Source organism: Oncorhynchus mykiss, chromosome 9 (assembly GCF_057628025.1).
Source record: "Oncorhynchus mykiss isolate SJ-2025 chromosome 9, ASM5762802v1, whole genome shotgun sequence".
NCBI lineage: Eukaryota > Metazoa > Chordata > Actinopteri > Salmoniformes > Salmonidae > Oncorhynchus > Oncorhynchus mykiss.
In genome coordinates this window covers 76216230-76234513 of record NC_143030.1, presented here as the reverse complement: position 1 = coordinate 76234513, position 18284 = coordinate 76216230, and the positions used below count along the sequence as shown (strand labels likewise).

Below are 18284 nucleotides of genomic sequence, written 5' to 3'. Positions count from 1 at the left end.
TGGTGTGTAATAGTGGTATATAGATGGTGGTATGTAATAGTGGTATATAGATGGTGGTGTATAATAGTGGTATATAGATGGTGGTGTATAATAGTGGTATATAGATGGTGGTGTGTAATAGTGGTGTGTAATAGTGGTATATAGATGGTGGTATGTAATAGTGGTATATAGATGGTGGTGTGTAATAGTGGTATATAGATGGTGGTGTGTAATAGTGGTGTGTAATAGTGGTATATAGATGGTGGTATGTAATAGTGGTATATAGATGGTGGTGTGTAATAGTGGTATATAGATAGTGGTGTGTAATAGTGGTATATAGATGGTGGTGTATAATAGTGGTATATAGATGGTGGTGTGTAATAGTGGTGTGTAATAGTGGTATATAGATGGTGGTATGTAATAGTGGTATATAGATAGTGGTATGTAATAGTGGTATATAGATGGTGGTGTGTAATAGTGGTATATAGATGGTGGTGTATAATAGTGGTATATAGATGGTGGTGTGTAATAGTGGTATATAGATAGTGGTGTGTAATAGTGGTATGTAGATGGTGGTGTGTAATAGTGGTATATAGATGGTGGTGTATAATAGTGGTATATAGATGGTGGTGTGTAATAGTGGTATATAGATGGTGGTGTGTAATAGTGGTATGTAGATGGTGGTGTGTAATAGTGGTATATAGATGGTGGTGTATAATAGTGGTATATAGATGGTGGTGTGTAATAGTGGTGTGTAATAGTGGTATATAGATGGTGGTATGTAATAGTGGTATATAGATAGTGGTATGTAATAGTGGTATATAGATGGTGGTGTGTAATAGTGGTGTGTAATAGTGGTATATAGATGGTGGTATGTAATAGTGGTATATAGATAGTGGTATGTAATAGTGGTATATAGATGGTGGTGTGTAATAGTGGTATATAGATGGTGGTGTGTAATAGTGGTATATAGATGGTGGTATGTAATAGTGGTATATAGATGGGGGTGTGTAATAGTGGTATGTAGATGGTGGTGTGTAATAGTGGTATATAGATGGTGGTGTGTAATAGTGGTATGTAGATGGTGGTGTGTAATAGTGGTATATAGATGGTGGTGTGTAATAGTGGTATATAGATGGTGGTATGTAATAGTGGTATATAGATGGGGGTGTGTAATAGTGGTATATAGATAGTGGTATGTAATAGTGGTATATAGATAGTGGTATGTAATAGTGGTATATAGTTGGTGGTGTGTAATAGTGGTATGTAGATGGTGGTATGTAATAGTGGTATATAGATGGTGGTGTGTAATAGTGGTATATAGATGGGGGTGTGTAATAGTGGTATATAGATGGTGGTGTGTAATAGTGGTATATAGATGGTGGTGTGTAATAGTGGTATGTAGATGGTGGTGTGTAATAGTGGAATATAGATGGTGGTATGTAATAGTGGTATATAGATGGTGGTGTGGTATATAGATGGTGGTGTGTAATAGTGGTATATAGATGGTGGTGTATAATAGTGGTATGTAGATGGTGGTGTGTAATAGTGGTATATAGATGGTGGTGTATAATAGTGGTATATAGATGGGGGTGTGTAATAGTGGTATATAGATGGTGGTGTGTAATAGTGGTATATAGTTGGTGGTGTGTAATAGTGGTATGTAGATGGTGGTATGTAATAGTGGTATATAGATGGTGGTGTGTAATAGTGGTATATAGATGGTGGTGTGTAATAGTGGTATATAGATGGTGGTGTGTAATAGTGGTATATAGATGGTGGTGTGTAATAGTGGTGTATAGATGGTGGTGTGTAATAGCGGTATATAGATGGTGGTGTGTAATAGTGGTATATAGATGGTGGTGTGTAATAGTGGTATATAGATGGTGGTGTGTAATAGTGGTATGTAGATGGTGGTGTGTAATAGCGGTATATAGATAGTGGTATGTAATAGTGGTATATAGATGGTGGTGTATAATAGTGGTATGTAGATGGTGGTGTGTAATAGTGGTATATAGATGGTGGTGTGTAATAGTGGTATATAGATGGTGGTGTGTAATAGTGGTATATAGATGGTGGTGTGTAATAGTGGTATATAGATGGTGGTGTGTAATAGTGGTATATAGATGGTGGTGTGTAATAGCGGTATATAGATGGTGGTTTGTAATAGTTGTGTATAGATGTTAGTTGGTGGTGAAATTATTTCCTTTCCCCCTTCGTGGTTAGAGCGTTGGGCTAGTAACCGAAAGGTTGCTGGATCGAATCCCAGAACTGACAAGGTAAAAATCTGTCGTTCTGCCCCAGAGCAAGGCAGTTAACCCACTGTTCCCCAGGCTCCGAAGATGTGGATGTCGATTAAGGCAGCCCCCCCCCCCCCCCTTTCTGATTCAGAAGGGTTGGGTTACATGCGGAAGACACATTTCAGTTGAAGGCACTCAGTTGTACAACTGACTAGGTATCCCCATTTCCCTTTCCTTTTTCATTTTTGTATCACATAATGTAACGTGATTGAATACAAGCAAACTGACAGTAGGTGGCGACATGCACAAACAAAATGTGCAAACGCCTTGATACCAAAACAGAAGAAGAACCTTACCGCTCTTTTTTTTCTAAAGGGGGCACGGCGTGTGTCACGTTGCGTGGTACAGTCAGGAACACATTCACAACAATGTGGCAGAATCTTTGGAATTGGAAGTAACAGTCCTGTGAGTCCAAATGTTTACACTCTTATGTTGCTAAATTTGATGGGAAATACAACACACATGACAAAATTGCAATTGAGCGTTCAGTAGCTTGCTATAGCTAACGTTAGTTGTCTTGATTTAGCTAACGTAGCCCATTCGACACTTTACTAGTTAAATACACAGGTAGCTGTTGACTAACTAACGTGACGTATTGGTTTAATTTGGCTGTTCCGCTTGAATTGTCCATGTCTTTCTTGTCAACTAGCTAACGTAACGTTACGTAGCTGAAGTGATACAGTTTTTGTCTCTTTCCTTGTGCAACACGATGTGTAACGTTCACTAATTAGTCAACCTCCTTATTAATGGCTTATTAATGCCAAAATAAGTTGCTCTCTATCTAATCCAAAAAAAGAGCCCTTATGCCGTGACATTGTGTATCGCAATGCCGTGACCCGGATTCGAACCGGGGTTGCTGCGGCCACAACGCAGAGTACTAACCACTATACGATCACGGCGAGCTACCAGGGCTGTGTGGAAGGAGGGGATTCTGGGCTACTCAAACGTGCACATATGTCTACGCAGTGACGTAAACACGCCCGCTAAGCGGTTTCTTTTTTTTTTTTCCTTCTTCAAAAGCTCGTTCACGGATGTTTAGGAACAGGTGTAATTTGCTTGTTTGCTAATTAGCCAGTTCAAATCAATCAATGGAATTTTGAAAGATTAGGATGAACAGTGTCGGAGTCCGCAGTATGTATGTATGAGATGGGATGTATAATCATTATGGACAGTAACGTTTTGTATACGTTGTGTATACAGTGTGTATCTGAAGAATACGTGGATATAATAGTATATGTAACGTTACAGCAATAGTTGAATAGGATGGCCTTGACTATAATACAGTGTATATTCATGTGAAACGGGTACAACGGTATGTAAACATTATTACATTGACCAGTGGTCCATGTACAAAGGCCTGCAGCCACTACGGTGCAGGGTTGATTAACCGGCTAGTGACAAGATTAGCTAAACAAACATTTTCGTTTTAGCCAGAGTTATAGTTATTCCAGGGAGGGAAAAAAGAGCCCATTTGCCGTGACATTGTGTATCGCAATGCCGTGACCCGGATTCGAACCGGGGTTGCTGCGGCCACAACGCAGAGTACTAACCACTATACGATCACGGCGAGCTACCAGGGCTGTGCGCTAAGAAGGAGGAGAAATCAATTTAACTGAAGCCTGCAGTGACGTGGACAAGCGCAACCATTTCATTTGCATGCACGTATTCACATTGATAATTGTCCAAGCCGTTGTAATATTTTCACTCAATGTAATTGATTTAGTTTTTAGATATATATAATCTGCTACTATGCAAACAGTATAGTTTATTTGCATAGCTAACGTTAGCTAGTACTAGCGAAATATATATTTCCATTTTATTTGTTTATTTTATCCCTATTTTATCATGGAGTCATAGTGAGACCAATATCTATTTCACAGATTAGCGCTAAATTACAGAAATACCCAACACACATCAGAATACAAATGAAACGCAACCAGAAAGAAAAACATGCTCATAAATGAACATATTCATCAGTAATAAGGTCCGCTTTCTGAATTGACCTACCAAAACATCCAATTGAAGAACCATTAACAACTAAAAGGAGTTTTACTTAACTCAATAGAGACTGAAGGAATTTCCAATTAAACATCCCTGGGACTGGGGTGTGGTTTTACATGCAGCCTGGTTGAGAACCAGTTGAAGAAAGCCTCTGAATTAGCAGTGAGTGATCAACACTCTCGCAGTCTTTTGACAGGTCAATTAGAGGGCAGAACAATGTTGCCTTTATCCATACAATTAACACACAATTTACATATCTCATATCAACACTAGCGTATGGTGTGTGTGTGTATGTGTATATATATATGTGTATATGTGTATATATATATGTGTATATATATATACACATATACACATATATATGTGTATATATATATGTATATATGTATGTATATATATGTGTATATATATATATATATATATATATATATATATATATATATACACACACACACCATACGCTAGTGTTGATATGAGATATGTAAATTGTGTGTTAATTGTATGGATATATATATACAGTGCCTTGCGAAAGTATTCGGCCCCCTTGAACTTTGCGACCTTTTGCCACATTTCAGGCTTCAAACATAAAGATATAAAACTGTATTTTTTTGTGAAGAATCAACAACAAGTGGGACACAATCATGAAGTGGAACGACATTTATTGGATATTTCAAACTTTTTTAACAAATCAAAAACTGAAAAATTGGGCGTGCAAAATTATTCAGCCCCCTTAAGTTAATACTTTGTAGTGCCACCTTTTGCTGCGATTACAGCTGTAAGTCGCTTGGGGTATGTCTCTATCAGTTTTGCACATCGAGAGACTGATTTTTTTTCCATTCCTCCTTGCAAAACAGCTCGAGCTCAGTGAGGTTGGATGGAGAGCATTTGTGAACAGCAGTTTTCAGTTCTTTCCACAGATTCTCGATTGGATTCAGGTCTGGACTTTGACTTGGCCATTCTAACACCTGGATATGTTTATTTTTGAACCATTCCATTGTAGATTTTGCTTTATGTTTTGGATCATTGTCTTGTTGGAAGACAAATCTCCGTCCCAGTCTCAGGTCTTTTGCAGACTCCATCAGGTTTTCTTCCAGAATGGTCCTGTATTTGGCTCCATCCATCTTCCCATCAATTTTAACCATCTTCCCTGTCCCTGCTGAAGAAAAGCAGGCCCAAACCATGATGCTGCCACCACCATGTTTGACAGTGGGCATGGTGTGTTCAGCTGTGTTGCTTTTACGCCAAACATAACGTTTTGCATTGTTGCCAAAAAGTTCAATTTTGGTTTCATCTGACCAGAGCACCTTCTTCCACATGTTTGGTGTGTCTCCCAGGTGGCTTGTGGCAAACTTTAAACGACACTTTTTATGGATATCTTTAAGAAATGGCTTTCTTCTTGCCACTCTTCCATAAAGGCCAGATTTGTGCAATATACGACTGATTGTTGTCCTATGGACAGAGTCTCCCACCTCAGCTGTAGATCTCTGCAGTTCATCCAGAGTGATCATGGGCCTCTTGGCTGCATCTCTGATCAGTCTTCTCCTTGTATGAGCTGAAAGTTTAGAGGGACGGCCAGGTCTTGGTAGATTTGCAGTGGTCTGATACTCCTTCCATTTCAATATTATCGCTTGCACAGTGCTCCTTGGGATGTTTAAAGCTTGGGAAATCTTTTTGTATCCAAATCCGGCTTTAAACTTCTTCACAACAGTATCTCGGACCTGCCTGGTGTGTTCCTTGTTCTTCATGATGCTCTCTGCGCTTTTAACGGACCTCTGAGACTATCACAGTGCAGGTGCATTTATACGGAGACTTGATTACACACAGGTGGATTGTATTTATCATCATTAGTCATTTAGGTCAACATTGAATCATTCAGAGATCCTCACTGAACTTCTGGAGAGAGTTTGCTGCACTGAAAGTAAAGGGGCTGAATAATTTTGCACGCCCAATTTTTCAGTTTTTTGATTTGTTAAAAAAGTTTGAAATATCCAATAAATGTCGTTCCACTTCATGATTGTGTCCCACTTGTTGTTGATTCTTCACAAAAAAATACGATTTTATATCTTTATGTTTGAAGCCTGAAATGTGGCAAAAGGTCGCAAAGTTCAAGGGGGCCGAATACTTTCGCAAGGCACTGTATAATTACCCATGTTTGTTGTATGCCAAATAGCTGTTTTATAGTAGTTTGAATGGCTAACCGTGGCTTTTTCTCAGGAGGATACTCCAGAGCTGTGCTAATGAATGGAAAACTCATCCCCCATACTCCACTGGCTGTGGACTTCTGGCAGGTCAGGAAGTGTCCGCATGTCCGCCTGTTCTTCCTGTCCCATATGCACAGTGACCATACCGTGAGCCTGACCTCGACCTGGGCCAACAGACCAATCTACTGTTCACCGGTTACTGCCACGCTGCTCAAACTCAAACTACAGGTGTGAAAGACAAAGTATCAATTATATTCTACATTAAACACACGGCAACATGAGGAATGTAGATATGGGATAATTGATGGGATAATTGTTTAAACTATTCTTGCTTGCCATTACCAATTCTTGAGCTAGCTTTTGAAATATGAATGACTGTATACACCATAGCGTCAGTGGAGGCTGGTGAAGGGAGGACGGCTCATAGTAATAGCTGGAATGGAGCGATGGAATGGAGCGACGGAGACCATGTATTTGATCCCATTCCACCAATTCCGCTCCAGCAATTACCATGAGCCCGTCCTCCCCAATTAAGGTGCCACCAACCACCCTGTGCGTAGCATCTACTTTATTAATTTGCAAAAGTGTTGATTAGCTTTTAGGTGCTCTATACTTCAGTTTGTGATAAGGCCTCCTCTCCTCTTCCCTGTGTTCAGGTCAGAGAGAGATGGATCCATCCTCTAGAGGTGGGCGAACCCAACATGTTGCCTCTGGATGATATAGGCAAGGAGAGGTTGACCGTCACTCTCATGGATGCTAACCACTGTCCAGGGGCGGTCATGTTCCTGTTCCAAGGATACTTTGGCACCATACTGTATACTGGTGACTATTCTACACACCATACTCTACACTGACTATTCTACACACCATACTCTACACGGGTGACTATTCTACACACCATACTCTACACTGGCTATTCTACACACCATACTCTACACGGGTGACTATTCTACACACCATACTCTATACGGGTGACTATTCTACACACCATACTCTACACGGGTGACTATTCTACACACCATACTGTACACGGGTAAAGTGGTGATCCTAACTGACATAAGACTATAATTTTTACTAGGATTAAATGTCAGGAATTGTGAAAAAACTGATTTTAAATGTATTTGGCTAAGGTGTATGTAAACTTCCGACTTCAACTGTGTGCGTGTGTGTATATATATATATATATATATATATATATATATCTCAGTAGCTACTAAATAACATTTCCAGTGGCACACTGACTCACCTAATGATGAAGATGAAGCCATCAGCTAGTCACTGTGATGGCTGATGAGCTACATTGAAAAACAGTGCTGCTGTTTGCTCCAAACTGGGACTTGTTGAGAAAATCTGTTTCTATTGGTTCCACAGACAGATTATCGTCAGTAGGCGTTTGCTTTCCAAACTGTACGTTTACCCCCTTGATTGTATTTTGAAATCTGCAAAAGAAAAAACATATATAATCCAATAGATGGCAGTTCCCATTTTAAGTCAGGACTGGCATTCAATTACTAGTGTACCCCAAGATGTTAACATTCAAATTGTATGAGTAAAGAGGTTACAAACCCCTTCTGTGGATTATATTTCTATGGCCACAACTCAACAAGCTGTAGCCCATATTTGACGCCCATGCTGCCCAAACTGCTTTGTTCCCTACTGTAGATATACCTGTAACTGCCGAAATGAAGGAAACACTTTAGTAAACCAGTAATAAAAAGTGTATGTTCTCTATATATTCTCTGTCTCTATATATATTCTCTGTCTTTCCAGGAGATTTTCGCTACACTCCGTCCATGCTGCGTGAGCCGTGTCTAAGGACCAACACCACTATAGATGTCCTGTACCTGGACAACACTAACTGTGACCCCACACGCACCCTGCCCTCCAGACAACGAGCCACTCAGCAGATCAAAGAGATCATCCGTAGCCAGCCCAAGCACAATGTTGTCATTGGTGAGACAGAGGCTTTTAACTGTTAAGCTACTCATTTTTGTGTAGTTTGTCTGTGAACTGTAGTGGTGTGTGTAGGTATTATATATACTGACCCCCCCATACCCTAGGTTTATCTGAACTGCCCCCCCATACCCTAGGTTTATCTGAACTGCCCCCCCATACCCTAGGTTTACCTGAACTGACCCCCCCATACCCTAGGTTTACTTGAACTGACCCCCCCATACCCTAGGTTTACCTGAACTGACCCCACTCCTGGTGGTATAGAGATGCAGTAGATCATGTTATATATATGTGTGTTGTGTGTTGTCTGCAGGCCTCTATAGTCTGGGTAAGGAGTCTCTATTGGTACAGCTGGTGGTATAGAGATGCAGTAGATCATGTTATATATATGTGTGTTGTGTGTTGTCTGCAGGCCTCTATACTCTGGGTAAGGAGTCTCTATTGGTACAGCTGGCCATGGAGTTTAAGACCTGGATTGAAGTGTCCATCGAGAGACTAAAGACTCTCCAAGCCCTGGAGCTACCAGATGTCTTCACCACTGAGCCAGGAGCGGGTCGGATCAGGGCTGTGGACCAGTCAGAGATCCGCTCCAGCAACCTCCTCCGTTGGAACAGGGAACACCCCACCCTGGCCATCCTGCCCACCAGCAGACCCCTGGTCTCCTTCCACCCTAATGTCCATGTGGTGCCTTACTCTGACCATTCCTCCTACCAGGTAGGGATGAGTTCAACATTGACCACTCCTCCTACCAGGTGGGGATGAGTTCAACATTGCCCACTCCTCTTACCAGGTGGGGATGAGTTCAACATTGACCACTCCTCTTACCAGGTAGGGATGAGTTCAACATTGACCACTCCTCTTACCAGGTGGGGATGAGTTCAACATTGACCACTCCTTTTACCAGGTGGGGATGAGGTCAACATTGACCACTCCTCTTACCAGGTGGGGATGAGGTCAACATTGACCACTCCTCTTACCAGGTGGGGATGAGTTCAACATTGACCACTCCTCTTACCAGGTGGGGATGAGTTCAACATTGACCACTCCTCTTACCAGGTGGGGATGAGTTCAACATTGACCACTCCTTTTACCAGGTGGGGATGAGGTCAACATTGCCCACTCCTCTTACCAGGTGGGGATGAGGTCAACATTGACCACTCCTCTTACCAGGTGGGGATGAGGTCAACATTGACCACTCCTCTTACCAGGTGGGGATGAGGTCAACATTGACCACTCCTCCTACCAGGTGGGGATGAGGTCAACATTGACCACTCCTCTTACCAGGTGGGGATGAGGTCAACATTGACCACTCCTCTTACCAGGTGGGGATGAGGTCAACATTGACCACTCCTCTTACCAGGTGGGGATGAGGTCAACATTGACCACTCCTCCTACCAGGTGGGGATGAGGTCAACATTGACCACTCCTCCTACCAGGTGGGGATGAGGTCAACATTGACCACTCCTCCTACCAGGTGGGGATGAGGTCAACATTGACCACTCCTCCTACCAGGTGGGGATGAGGTCAACATTGTAGTAAAATAATAAGTACCTGCTGCACATTATAACATTATCAATACTTTTCTGTACGTTTTTCGGTATGACAGCTTTTGAAAAGGTGTCATACCGAAACTATGACAACAGATGTTCAGAGGTCAAATCGTGTATACAGGAGTTAGAACTCCACACCAGATACGAGAAACCATAGCGGCGTTGAACTCTACACCAGATACGAGAAACCAGAGAATAGTTCAGAAGAGGAATTACCATCCCAGAGAGGCAGGTGGCCTAGTGGTTAGAGTGTAGGGGCGACAGGTAGCCTAGTGGTTAGAGTGTAGGGGTGGCAGGTAGCCTAGTGGTTAGAGTGTAGGGGTGGCAGGTAGCCTAGTGGTTAGAGTGTAGAGGTGGCAGGTAGCCTAGTGGTTAGAGTGTAGAGGTGGCAGGTAGCCTTGTGGTTAGAGTGTAGGGGCGGTTGTTGAAGTACTTCCCCCCTAGATGTACTTTAAGGATGAGTTCTGAGTTCAGAATCAGTCAGTTGCTAGGGTTACTATGGTTACTATACTATAAAGATGCCCTCCAGCTATTTTGGAACTTTACCTGTTGAAAACGATATTTAAACTGTAAATACAGTAATGTAATGTACAAGGGTAAAATAAGAGAAAAATAGTATTATTTTTATTTATTTTTTCTTTTAAATAACTGCAAACTTTAAGGTGGGACCTGCTGGCTGCTCCAGGTTTATTTGTTATAGTTTTTTTTTTACCACACAACTGATCTCCTCAAAACAATCGCTGCACTACACTCTACTGTTCTATCACACCAGCAAAATCACATGTTATTGGTCACATACACATGTTTAGCAGATGTTATTGGTCACATACACATGTTTAGCAGATGTTAATGCGGGTGTAGTGAAATGCTTGTGTTTCTAGCTCCAACAGTGTAGTAGTATCTAACAATACACAACAATACACACACATCTAAAAGTAAAATAATGGAATTAAGAAACATTAGGACGAGCAATATCATTATTTAACTAGGCAAGTCAGTTAAGAACAAATTCTTATTTTCAATGACAGCCTAGGAACAGTGGGTTAACTGCCTGTTCAGGGGCAGAACGACAGATTTGTACCTTGTCAGCTCGGGGGTTTGAACTTGCAACTTGGTTACTAGTCCAACGCTCTAACCACTAGGCTACCCTGCCGCCCCATAGGATGGCCTTAACCAGAATACAGTGTATATTCATATGAAATGGGTACAACAGTATGTAAACATTATTACATTGACCAGTGGTCCATGTACAAAGGGCAGCAGCCTCTGCAGGGATGAGTGGGTGGTAGCCGGCTATTAACCGTGACTAAGTTCAGGGCAGGGTACTGCTGCGCCTTCTTCACCACACTGTCTGTGTGGGCGGACCGTTTCAGATTGTCCGTGATGTGTACGGAGCTTGAAGCTTTTCCACCTTCTCCACTGTGGGTCCCGTCGATGTGGATAGGGGGGGGGGGGTGCTCCCTCCACTGTTTCCTGAAGTCCACGATCAGCTCCTTTTGTTTTGTTGACATTGAGGGAGAGGATATTTTCCTGACACCACTCTGCCAGGGCCCTCACATCCTCCCTGTAGGCTCTCTCGTCATTGTTGGTAATCAGGCCTATACCACTTGTGTTGTCTACAAACTTGATGATTGAGTTGGAGGCGTACGTGGCCACGCAGTCGTGGGTGAACAGGGAATACAGGAGGGGGGCTGAGCACGCACCCTTGTGGGACCCCTGTGTTGAGAATCAGTGTAGTGGAGGTGTTGTTGCCTACATTCACTACCTGGGGGGGTGGCCCGTCAGGAAGTCCAGGACCCAGTTGCACAGGGCGAGGTTCAGACCCAGGGCCCCGAGCTTAATGATGAGCTTGGAGGGTACTATGGAATTGAAGGCTGAGCTGTAGTCAATGAACAGATGGGATAGGGCAGTGTACAGTGCGATGGCGTTACAATTTGTGCCATGCAATGAGGATAGCTGGACCACCTACTGAAATGTGCTATGTCATGAGAATCAGGTGAAAAGGAGCCTGGAGTACCACTATAATGTTTTTTTTTTTTTTAAATTTAAAGTTTCTTAACTAATAAATGAGTTTCCCATAAAAAATATAGTAAGATATATGTATACTTTGACAAACGCTTACTTCCATCAAACGAAAATCAATGTTTGTGTCATATTGCACAGAATACTGCATAGTGTACACAGAACAATGAAATGCTTAAAGGCACGGCTGAGATTTGAACTCAGGAGCTCCTGTTTACTAGCTAAGCCACAGTACCAATATAGTACCAAATATTGTCTTTTCACAGGGGTCAAAAGCCACACATTTTTTAAATATTTTTTTATAGTTATTTTTTAATTTAAACTTGTATCTCTGTACAGTAATGGGAAAATATCAATACAAATTTTGATTTCCTAATTTTTGGAATCGGACACTCGGTTGACTAAGCAATTTCGGACACTCGGTTGACTAAGCGATTTCGGACACTCGGTTGACTAAGCGATTTCGGACACTCGATTGACTAAGCGATTTCGGACACTCTGTCGACTAAGCGATTTCGGACACTCTGTTGACTAAGCGATTTCGGACACTCGGTTGACTAAGCGATTTCGGACACTCGGTTGACTAAGTGATTTATTGGATTAATCCAAATCATCCCTTCTAGCAGGACCGGAGCCCTACACTACTATACCAGTTAAACAAAGGTTAAAAAATATATATTTAAAAAAAAATACTACTAATCAGGTTTGAGGAGTTAGCGAGGTAGCTTTAATCAACTCTTGAGTTCAACTTGGGATATGCAGTAACACAGAAGTAGCTCACCTTTTAGCCAGGTACATATCTATGGCAACGAATCCTTCAGAACTAACCTGCTCCGGGGCAGGCTAACTCGGGGCTAATGTCATTTATCCTGAATTAAGTGAGTGAGCCATGAGTTGAGGGCCAATTTAAATCGCAGAGTCATCTGCCCCCCGTTCATCTGCTAGTCTGAACTCTGAAATTTCCTGACTTGCTAACTGGTTGTAGTGATACACGTGCCATGTTTAAAAAAATAACATAACATAAAAAGTTTCCTAGTTACGACTAGCACTCATTCGGCAATCATCCCCTTCATTTGACGAAGACGACTGATTTTAAATATTTTTTTCATCAAATGTTTTTTTTTTTGTGTGTTTAAAAAGTGGTAATGTTAGAAGCATCACATTACAACATTTGCTTTCCAAACTGTACATTTTTTTCATACAATTTGTAATTTTAGAATTTTGCTTAAAGTCAAAATGACAGCTGCAAACCATAATCCTTAGATGGTAAAATCCCATTCAAGTCAAGACTGAAAACCATTGCTAGTGTACCCATGAGTTTAACAGTCAAATGGACAGCTTTGAAGGTTCCAAAACCTTAGCTTACACGGGTTAGATTACATTTAGCCACACTGGTTAGATTACACTGGTTAGATTACATTTAGCCACACTGGTTAGATTACACTGGTTAGATTACATTTAGCCACACTGGTTAGATTACTGGTTAGATTACATTTAGCCACACTGGTTAGATTACACTGGTTAGATTACATATAGCCACACTGGTTAGATTACATTTAGCCACACTGGTTAGATTACACTGGTTAGATTACATTTAGCCACACTGGTTAGATTACACTGGTTAGATTACATTTAGCCACACTGGTTAGATTACACTGGTTAGATTACATTTAGCCACACTGGTTAGATTACACTGGTTAGATTACATTTAGCCACACTGGTTAGATTACACTGGTTAGATTACATTTAGCCACGCTGGTTAGATTACACCAGGGATGGGCAACTGGTGGCCCGCGTCCCCCACTTATTTTAGGCCCGCCTTTTGGAACTCTGTCAGGGCCTCAACTTATTGTTGAGCGTTAGAATAGTAGAATTCACAAGGTGCGATTTCAAAATATGGTTGTGCATCAGCAGTCACTTAATTATCCCATGTCAGCTACATTTTGTTTTAGATTGGTAGGTCCATCTAGAGGCCAGCTATATAAACTTGTAGTGAGCATGGTTGAATTACCGACCTAGGTGGGGCCCATTTGATAATCTGGTATCATATTAAAGCTGCAAACATTTGCCTCCACCCTCTGGCAAAATGTGTAGAATTGCAGTAAATTAGCTATAAAATTGCTAAATCTTCTCTCTGCCTCATTGCAAAATGTGTAGAATTGCAGTAAATTAGCTATAAAATTGCTAAATCTTCTCTCTGCCTCATTGCAAAATGTGTAGAATTGCAGTAAATTTCTCATAAAATTGCTAAATCTTCTCTCTGCCTCATTGCAAAATGTGTAGAATTGCAGTAAATTTCTCATAAAATTGCTAAATCTTCTCTCTGCCTCATTGCAAAATGTGTAGAATTGCAGTAAATTTCTCATAAAATTGCTAAATCTTCTCTCTGCCTCATTGCAAAATGTGTAGAATTGCAGTAAATTTCTCATAAAATTGCTAAATCTTCTCTCTGCCTCATTGCAAAATGTGTAGAATTGCAGTAAATTTCTCATAAAATTGCTAAATCTTCTCTCTACCTCATTGCAAAATGTGTAGAATTGCAGTAAATTTCTCATAAAATTGCTAAATCTTCTCTCTGCCTCATTGCAAAATGTGTAGAATTGCAGTAAATTTCTCATAAAATTGCTAAATCTTCTCTCTGCCTCATTGCAAAATGTGTAGAATTGCAGTAAATTTCTCATAAAATTGCTAAATCTTCTCTCTGCCTCATTGCAAAATGTGTAGAATTGCAGTAAATTTCTCATAAAATTGCTAAATCTTCTCTCTGCCTCATTGCAAAATGTGTAGAATTGCAGTAAATTTCTCATAAAATTGCTAAATCTTCTCTCTGCCTCATTGCAAAATGTGTAGAATTGCAGTAAATAAAACTTTAAAAGCAGATTTTCTCGGTCTTCGCTGTCACGAAAAGGCCCCTCATGAGTTCTGTATTGTTGTGGCCCCCCCCACCCCCCCATCAAAGTTGCCCCCCCACCCCCCCCATCAAAGTTGCCCATCCCTGGATTACACAGTCAAGTTGCAATTCATTAAAAAAATAACCCTTATGCTATGACATTGCAATGCCTTGACCCAGATTCGAACTAGAGTTTCTGCGGCCACAATGCAGAGTATTAACCACTATACGATCGCAACACGCTACCAGGATATTAGGTTTAATAGCTCAAGCCTGCAGTGGTTTAACCCTTTGTATGGCTCTGCATGCAAGGAGCGGTCCAAGACCATTTAAGATATTCAACTGGTTCTGTCTTGATGTCCCATCGAGAAACTAGTGTACGGACGGACACCCTTGATTTAATTTAAATGTATTTATGTAACTCATCCCTCCTTCCTACCAGGAACTGGAGGACTTTGTCTCGGCCCTGCAGCCCACCTCCCTGGTCCCCATCGTGGGCAGGCTTACCTCTGGCATCCCCTCCTTCTCTGCCCTGCTGCCTAGGAGAAAACACCACGAAGTTCTGGTTCCCGAGTCAGTCCGGCACTATATGAAGGGCCGGCCTGAGTTGCAGGTTCAAGACCCTGGTCAGTCCAGCTTCCTGGGTTACAGTAACCTGCTGCGGAGGCCTATCCGACCCCCTCCACCCAGAGGGGTGGTGTTTGAGTCCCCCGCTAAGGCCCCCTCCAGGCCTGGGTCGGTGGTGGACGAAGCCTGGGAGACAGGGTCCATGGAGCATCCTCATCAGGAGGAAGAGATGGACACAGAGATGGATGCAGATAAAGATGGAGAAGATTCAGACTGTATACTGATGGATCTGAGTAAAGAACACAGCCCTACCACAGACATAGGGCCCAGCTCCAACCCCAACCCTAACCCCAGCCTGACCGGAGACCCTAACCCCAGCCTGACCGGAGACCCCAACCCCAGCCTGACCAGAGACCCCAGCCTGACCAGAGTCCCCAACCCCAGCCTCAGCAGAGCCCCATGGAGCCTGAATCTGGTCCACAGGGTCTCAGAGAACCTGGATTTGGAGGAGAGTGTCCCTTTCAGTCTATTCACCCAGAGTAACTTTACACTCATGGAGGTCCTGAGAAACACTGCCATTTCACTGAGACCCAGAGCTGTGAGAGAGGAGACCCATCCTCAGCATTTGCCTCGTGACAATGACAATATGGCCGCCGAAAACTGTAACTTCAACGCAGTATCAGTTAACATAACCAGTTCCCACAATGGACAGCCAGACCAGGAGATAGAATGCCTTCCATTACCGCTTCTTAGCCTGAGCCCCTGTTCCAGTGACAGTACCTGTGTGAACACTAGTGACACCACTGACACACATACACAACCTGAACCTCCAGAAGACTGTGAGATGTCTCTTCTGCTGTCCCTCCCTTTCTCCGAGGAGGACGTGTCTGTCTCTGGTTGCTATAGGAACACTCTTCTTGACCGGAGTTTTTTGGAAAAGTTCAGCCTCTCTCCTTCAGATTTGAAGTAGGGTGAAGTTGCCCAAGCCTAGACACTGATCTCGGGTCAGTTTTTCGATTTTCCTCCACTAATGGTTAAGGGTAGGATTGGGAGAGGTGAAGCTGATCCTAGATCTGTACCTATGGGGAGCCTTCCAGTGAGGGAATAGCAGTCTTCAGTTCCACTCTGCTGTGGAGAGGTACCTTAGCTGCTGACGCGAGACAATGTGAATACTAACGTGTCAACGGTCTTTCCTCCACATTCCTTAAGAAGACTTGTACTGTTTTTTTAAATTTATTTTTTTTGCTATGTTAGATGGAGATTTTCCATTTAAGTTTGTTTTTTTGGTTCAGGACTAGGCTTAATCTGTGTCTGGGGAAACTGGCCCGTTATGTTGACTTTAAGAAGTGCATATTTCACTGTGTCATTTAATTTCTGACATGATTGGTGTTTATACAGGTGCAGTATTTACTCAGCTCTCACCTACTCTATGTTATGGCTAGGTTGTAGGTTGCATGGATTCATTTCATTCCCCGTAATGTGCCACAGTGATTGAACCATGTTTTTAAGGATTAATTTCCCGTAAACCATGTTTTTAAGGATTCATTTCCCGTAATGTTCCACAGTGATTGAACCATGTTATTAAGGATTAATTTCCCGTAATGTGCCACAGTGATTGAACCATGTTTTTAAGGATTAATTTCCCGTAATGTGCCACAGTGATTGAACCATGTTTTTAAGGATTAATTTCCCGTAATGTTCCACAGTGATTGAACCATGTTTTTAATGTGACTCATTGGTGAAAGGCTTCATCCTGTAGCCGATGTATTCTATGCCTTTTAACCCATCTCACAGTTGATTATATATATATAATATACACTGAGTATACCCAAACGTTAGGAACACCTTCCCCCTTGACTGGTGTCAAGCTCCCTGCCATTCAGGACCTATATGTCAGACAGAGGAAAGCCCGAAAACCTGCCAAAGACTCCAGCGACCAAAGGCCTTAGACTGTTCATTCTGGTACCGTCCAGCAAACGGTCCTGGTGCATCGGCTCCCATAACAACAGGCGCTGAGACAGCTTCTACCCCCAAGCCATTAGACTGCTAAATAGTTAATTAAATGGTTACCCAGACTATCTGCACGGACCTCATCTTGTACTGATTCTATGCACACTCACAACACTATACACTGAGTGTACAAAACATTAGGAACACCTTCCTAATATTGAGTTGTAACCCCTTTTGCCCTCAGAACAGCCTCAATTATAGCTTTCACCTGGATTCACCTGGTCAGTCTATGTCATGGAAAGAGAGGGGTTCTTAATGTTTTATATACTCTGTGTAGATTACCACAGTTTACTGTTGATTAAAATGTGTTACCTTTCTCACAGTCACTGTCATTTCAAAAAAAGTATTGTTACCATGGAATTGAAATATATATATATATATATATATATATATATATATATATATATGTAAAATAAAGTTTAAAATGTTGATGTTGGCATTTAATTGCTGTTTGTGGCTCCTGTACAAAGTTACTCAGTCATACTGTCGTTTCCAGTGCTGATGGAAAGCGTCTCCCAGTAGCTTGTAATTGCAACATTTGGCCAGAAGGAGGCAGTAGATTGCCGATAGATTTCATATGTTCTGGTGTTTCCCATAGAGAATGATAGAGAACTCAAGTTACAGAACCCCAAACATTGACTCTAGCTAATTGAAAATGAATAGGGTTCAGATAAGAGTTTCCATGGGTGCATATGTAAAGAATTTAAAGTGAATACATTATATAGATGTCAATAACAATCTAAATTCTAGTTCATACCTACTACCTACAGTATTTTTTTTATTTTTTTTCCCACCTTTATTTAACCAGGTA

General features: G+C 41.7%; 1 protein-coding gene and 2 non-coding genes across 4 annotated transcripts; 1 reads left to right on the top strand and 2 right to left on the bottom strand.

Moving 5' to 3' along the window:
• The first annotated feature begins 2576 nt into the window (after positions 1–2576).
• dclre1b (DNA cross-link repair 1B) lies at positions 2577–17920 on the top strand. Of its 2 annotated transcripts, none has more exons than XM_090185768.1 (6): positions 2577–2684; positions 6495–6709; positions 7138–7303; positions 8252–8434; positions 8847–9148; positions 15339–17920. In XM_090185768.1, exons 2-6 carry the CDS (start codon positions 6518–6520, stop codon positions 16431–16433), a joined length of 1938 nt encoding a protein of 645 aa, XP_090041894.1. In that variant the 5' UTR covers positions 2577–2684; positions 6495–6517; the 3' UTR covers positions 16434–17920. The 2 variants fall into 2 exon arrangements, with proteins under 2 accessions (XP_090041894.1, XP_090041896.1); XM_090185770.1 differs by lacking the exon at positions 2577–2684 and adding an exon at positions 3271–3414.
• On the bottom strand, positions 3107–3178 carry trnah-gug (transfer RNA histidin (anticodon GUG)). Its single transcript has one exon. It is a non-coding gene; the product is annotated as a tRNA-His (tRNA).
• On the bottom strand, positions 3775–3846 carry trnah-gug (transfer RNA histidin (anticodon GUG)). The gene has a single exon. It is a non-coding gene; the product is annotated as a tRNA-His (tRNA).
• Positions 17921–18284: the final 364 nt, after the last annotated feature.